Source organism: Galeopterus variegatus, unplaced genomic scaffold (genome assembly GCF_000696425.1).
Source record: "Galeopterus variegatus unplaced genomic scaffold, G_variegatus-3.0.2 Scaffold1472, whole genome shotgun sequence".
Taxonomy (NCBI): Eukaryota; Metazoa; Chordata; class Mammalia; order Dermoptera; family Cynocephalidae; genus Galeopterus; species Galeopterus variegatus.
Genome location: NW_007727583.1, coordinates 107,938 through 113,794, shown reverse-complemented (window position 1 = coordinate 113,794; position 5,857 = coordinate 107,938). Strand labels below are relative to the sequence as shown.

General features: G+C 52.8%; 1 protein-coding gene across 1 annotated transcript in view; it reads right to left on the bottom strand.

The window, feature by feature from the left end:
* Positions 1–5,435, bottom strand: part of DMRTB1 (DMRT-like family B with proline-rich C-terminal, 1) — an 8,498-nt gene extending 3,063 nt beyond the window's left edge. The window contains exons 1-2 of the mRNA XM_008577258.1: positions 4,877–5,435; positions 3,132–3,337 (exon numbers count right to left, since the gene is read on the bottom strand). Of these exons, the coding sequence (XP_008575480.1) occupies positions 3,132–3,337; positions 4,877–5,435 (765 nt within the window). The remainder of the gene's footprint in view (positions 1–3,131; positions 3,338–4,876) is intronic.
* Positions 5,436–5,857: the final 422 nt, after the last annotated feature.

Genomic DNA, 5,857 nt, shown 5'->3' with positions numbered 1-5,857 from the left:
TGGGATCCGTTGGCGGACACGGAAAAAGACAAAAAAAAAAAAAAAAAAAAAAAAGAAGGGGGTGTTTAGCAAACACCTGCCAAACAAATGATTGAAGACAAGAAAGAAATACAGGCACATCTCAGATAAGCCTGGGGAACAGCCGGACAGTCACACGGACGGCGCCTTTCTGTATTCACCAGAAGTATTATGCTTATATCCTTACAACCCTAGGAGGAAGGTTCTATTACCAACTTCCCCGCAGTGATGAAAAACAGATTCAGTGAGATGAAGCTCAGGCCCAGGGCCACAGAGTTGATAAGTGGCAAAGGCAGAACTAGATCCCACATCTGTGTGACTCCACAGCCCACTCAGCTGACCACTGTGCAGCACTGCTCTGCGCCGGGGAAGGGTCCGAATGCATCCCAACTCCTAGGGCCCCACTGTCTGGCACATTAATGACTTAAACTCAAGCGCCAGGAGCCTTTGTGGGGAGAAGTCAGCAACCAAGTGTAGCGCAGCTGTTACTGAGGCAAGGGAAGCCAGGCAACAGCCCACAAGTGGCCCCGCCATCTAACCCTTCTGTGTTTCTATTCCTTCCTCAGTAGATCGAAGCTAACCCCACGCCACAGCACCGCAAGCCCAATGGGAGGACCTGGAGAGGGCGTGGTGCAGAGCTCAGAGCTTAACTGGAAAGACAGGAACATACTATGAAACAGTGATAAATTCTGAATTTGCTTCCTATTATTTACTTCTCTACCCAGATACTTCAGAGCAGCCCTTCCCAAGCTGTGTTTCAGGGAACCCTACTGTCCAAGGTACTTTGATGTGCTTTTAAAAGTGTTCTTAGTTGGGTGAGTTTGAAAAACCCCACATACCGCTCCCCACATTGGTGGGTCACATGGCATATTAAAGGCTCTGGGTGGTGTATGAAAATCTCCTTAGATGAATCCAGCACTTCCTAACTTTATTTGACCACAAGGAAGGGAAGAAATCCCACTTTTAAGTACCTGCTATGTGCCAGACCCTGTGCTGGGCATTTTACATGCATCACACCTTACTTTATTCAGCAGCCTTATAAGACAGGGCTACCCCTGTAGACTACGAACCTGAGTGGGGTCCATAGAGCTCAGGTAACTCCCTGCATATGGCTAGTAAATGACAGAGGTAGGACTGGACCCTAGGTCTGTCCAACTCCAGGGCCTGTGCTCTTTTGTGAAAAGGAGAATAGAGGTGGAGCAGGAACAGGAAGAAGGAAGATGTCTCTGGGGAGTTATCTCGAAGCCTGAGCAGGGGGCAGCAGGACAAGGATAAGAGTAATTCATAGGCTCTTGGGTTTGAAACAGCCTCACAAATAAATGCCTGATCCTCTCTCCAGACGTGAAGGGGGTGGAAGGGGGGATTATTAGTGCTTTAATTCCAAGCTGCTCAGCCAAGTCTCACCCTGGATCACAGCTCCTGCCTGAGGCCTTTGGTGGCAGCTCAGGCCCAGATAAACCGACTAAGATCACACTCTTAACAAAGGCTGTCTGGCAGGCCTGTCAATCACATCCCCGCCCTGGACGCCAGGCTCCAGGCTTCTGTGTGAGCAGACGGTGCGAGCTCCACTTGGCCAGAGCCCCTCTCTTTGTGTGGAGGCTGGAGACGACTTGCTCTCTCTGGGCTGTGATGGGGAGGCCAAAGGCAGTGCCCACAGATTTCAGGCAGGGCAGCGGTGGTGTCATGTGACAGTCAAGGACCATGCTCTACCTCTACGAGAGACACCTGGGGCAGCAGAAAGCACCTAGGCTCCAGAGTCAGGGCAACCGACGTGCACGTCCTGGCTCTGCCACTAACCAGCTGTGTAGTTTGAATCCCAGTTGCTCACTCACCAGTTCTGTGACCTTGGACAAAAACTTAATGCCTCTGAGCCTCTTTCTTTGATTCTACTATAAGGTAATAACACCTACCTTTAAGATTCATATACAGGTCAGTGGGCACCCTGGAAATTATCAAAACCAGTTGTTTTCAAATTTTTTCCCCTTGAATCAAGGGAGAATGATTTGTAAGTAAAACTTCACAGTATCTAAAACAGACAGAAGAGATGCTGCTGGGGCTGAGACAGGAGTGAGGACCCAGTGTGCTGTGTACCCGGCTGCCTGGACACAGCTGGAACCCCGTCCGACTGGCTCCACACTCTGTGGCTAATGACTTTCATTAAGTAAATATGAAGCTTTCGTTTTTCTTCCTAATCATTTTCCATGTTGAACAAAGAAGTCTGCTGTCTCCTCACTCCTCCCCACCCTCAGGAAACATCTCTGTAGAAATCCACGGTTAGGCGTTTAGCTCTGAGGGAGGAAGTGAAGGTAACGGTGGTCCCTGGTTCCACGAATTTGCTCTGCAGCTGAGCCAACCTGCCCCACAGGTCCAGCCTTATGGGGCCAAAGTCAGGACTGGCCACCTGGCCTCTCACTGTCCTGCAGTCCTGACAGCCCTCAGAGGTTGCCAAAAGGGAGAGGGTTTTTTAACCTTCCTTGTCTGGAAGGAGTTGGTAACCAAGACCACAAAACTTGGTCACTCCTGCCTCGTACTCCACACAACAGGGGTGACTTGACTTTTTACACATCGGATATTCAAAACTCCGGGCTCAAAGAGAGCACCAGTTAATAACTGACCATTACTCTTATAAAAGGATTTCAGCAAATATTCCCTAAGGTCACATGTGTTGGGGGAAGATTTCCATTTTTCATGATGCAGCTCAAACGCCACCTCCTTTTCAAAGGTCTCTGCAGTCTCAAGTGGGCTATACCTGTGAGCAGGGAACCTATATCTGGTCCTGGCTCTGCCCTCTCTGGTTCCCAGCAAAATGAAGTGCTCTTCTAGCATGAGCATTCCATGAGTCAAGGCAGACCCCAGAGCCTGTCAGCCCACGGCTCTGAGAAATACATACCACAGGCCAGGCCAAGTGGTGCAGACTTGTCCACACTGTGCATTCCCAGAGAGACGCACTATCCACGGTCGTACTGTATCCCTCCTACCAGTGCTCAGAATAGAGTGGGTACACCATTTATTACACCTGGCTTCCTGGGAGTGAGGATCCGCAAAGGCAGCAAAGGCAGCAAAGGCAGCTGGGAGGAAGGGGAAACTGGAAAGGAGTCAGGTATGGGACTCACCAAGCTTCCTCCGTGGTAGTGGCTGCAGGAGACATGCCGAAAGCCCTGCTGCAGAGGGATCCCCGGGGTTGGGGGTGCATCCTGGTAGCCCAGTGGGAATGGGCAGTAGGAGTGCATGCTGGAGCAGCTGGGGTACAGCTTGGAAGGCTCTCTCTCCAGGTACTCAGACCGTACCACACAATCTGAGTTGATGCTCAGAGGAAGCCCTGAAGAAGGCAAGCAATGAGGGAAGTTATTAGAAACCCAGAGCTGGGAAAAAGAGCATCACATCACTGTCCAAGGGTAGCAGGATGATAAGTACTCATATCTATTTACAAAGAACCATTATAATTTTGACCTCACTGCTTTCTAATCCTTCAACCACGGCCCACAGCTCTTAGAGAATTTCCTTAGCCCAGCCATGAAGCCCCATGTAGGGGCTTCTCTCCCCCTGCTCCTGTCTCCACTCCGACCTCATCATGTTCTGTAACCTAGCAACTTCTTGCTTCTCATACACCTTAAGGCCTTTGCAGATGCTGTTCCCTTGGCTTAGAAGGCTTTCTTCCCTCACCCCACTTTGTCTCTTTAAGTCCTCAGACCTCAGCTCCTCCTCTTCCTTCAGACCAGCTAAATCATCCAATGAGCTCTATACATTGATTTGTGTGATTCTTTGGTCAGCACTGTACCTCCCAAAAGGACAAGATCCTTGAGGGCAAGCCATGGGACTCCCCCTCCACACCAGTGTCAGGTACATTGTAAGTGCTCAGTCTCTGTTGAGAGGGGGAACGAAGAAAGGCACCCTACGTCCTTGGAAAGGTAGCCTTCCCCTCAGATTGCTGTTTCACATCTGCTTTCCCTATCACACAGATAGTTCCCTGGGAACCTAGATTGTCCTAGAACGTCCCAGAAGGCAAAAATGATCTTCAGAGAGCATCCAGACAAATTCCCTTAGCATACAGACGGGAGAGACTGCCACAGGAGGAAGGAGCTTGCCCAAACTTACAAGGGTGAGCAGCCCCCAGCCTCAGACCTGTGCCCTTTCTATCCCACTGCATTTTTGAGAAAATACCAAGGAAACACGTCTGCACCCAAAAAGAGCCGTTTTTCAAAAGCCTCGTGTGACTTGAAATTGTACTTTAACAAAACAGCAAGACAGGGAACCATGTAATTTATGCAAAAGGTGAGGGAGGAAAAGGAAGTAACAGCTCGGTAGGAGACCAACTGCTCCCTAGTCGCCACCTACACCGAGGGAGACGGTGGGCGGGGTGCACATGCGCACTGGGCCAGGACACTGCTGAGGGGAGGAGTCTCCATACCGTGGAAGAGGGGGAGTACGCAGGCGCAGTCACAGTCGAGTAGCCCCCCCCCCCGAAATTCTGGGGAGGAGCCTCCAGCCCACGAAAAGGGCGGGAAGAGGTGCGCAAGCGCAGTTGGACTGATTTCTATGGCCTCCCGGAGGAGAAGTGCCTGCTAAACCCACTGGGGGCCATTTTCTTTTTGCAAGACCAAAGAGCAAAGACTGCAGCTAAATGTTATAAGCGCTCTGGATCACCCACTCCTCCCTATTTCTCTTTTTTCCTTTCTGCAGAAAGGCACCCAACGCAAATCCCCGTTTAGAGAAGGGTTTCTCAAAGCGAGGTTGCCTCTGGAAAGCACTTTCCGCGTCCCAACCCTCCACCCCAGCGGGGCTGGCCTGGGCCGCCAGCTTGGGGAGAAGGAAGGCTGCAGCCCGGACGGGATCCGACGGCAGGGCCTGAGAATCTTACCATGGTCGGCGAATGGCAGGCTGGGCACGGGCCGCAGCGGCCTGCGCGGCTCCAGATGGCCAGGGCACGCCCTGCCTGCGGCCTCCACCCCGAGCTGGGGCCCCACAATACTGGGCATCGCCCCGGTTGCTCGATGGCTCGGCCCCAGGGGGCCGCAGCCGCCCAAAACTGGCTGGAAGGCGCTCGGCCCGGGGCTTGGGCCCGGTGGGGGCCTCTCAGGAAAGCAGGTGGCCGTGCGGCCCTGAGGCCCCGGCTCAGCGACTCCTGAAGCGGCCAGCGGAGGCAGCGCACTGAGGCTCGAGCCTGGGGCACTGGCTGCCGCCGCGGAGGCCACCCCGGAGGCCACCTCGGGCCCCGGCACGCACAGGGCCACCTCCTGCTCCTCGTCGGAGGCCTGCTTCTTGAGCACCTTCTGCGCAGCCATGATCTTCTGGCGCTCGGTGATCAGGTAGCACTTCTCGCAGGCACATTGCTTCCAGTGGCACCTGCCCGCATGGCCCTTGATGGGTACCAGGAAGCCATGGTTCCGGCACCTTGAGCACTTGGGGGTGCGTAGCATCTTGTCGGCCAGCTTGGTGGGGTCTGCCATTATAGCACAGCCGCCACCACTGGGAGCTGCAGAGTGAGTGGAGCAGGGGTGAGCGGCGCCCCACAAGTCCCTGGTGCTGGGGACATTGGATACACTTGTAACAAAGCGGCTGTCTGTACATCCCAGGAACTGCTGCAAGACCCTTGCATTTTCCCTCCTTTCGTGGGGTGCAAAATTTGGAGCATTTCTGTGCCCTGGGTAATTAGGTGCAAAGGATTGGGTTGAATAAATTCTTCATGTAGTGATAATGCATGTATGTCATCTGGATTACCTGAGGTCTGAGGCATTTAATTTTACAAACTTCCCATTCCCGCCGCCGCATAGACAGAAGGTATTTCGTAACTTCAAAAGAGGCGGGGTGATATTCAAAGTTCCACAGATTTAAAGCTCCA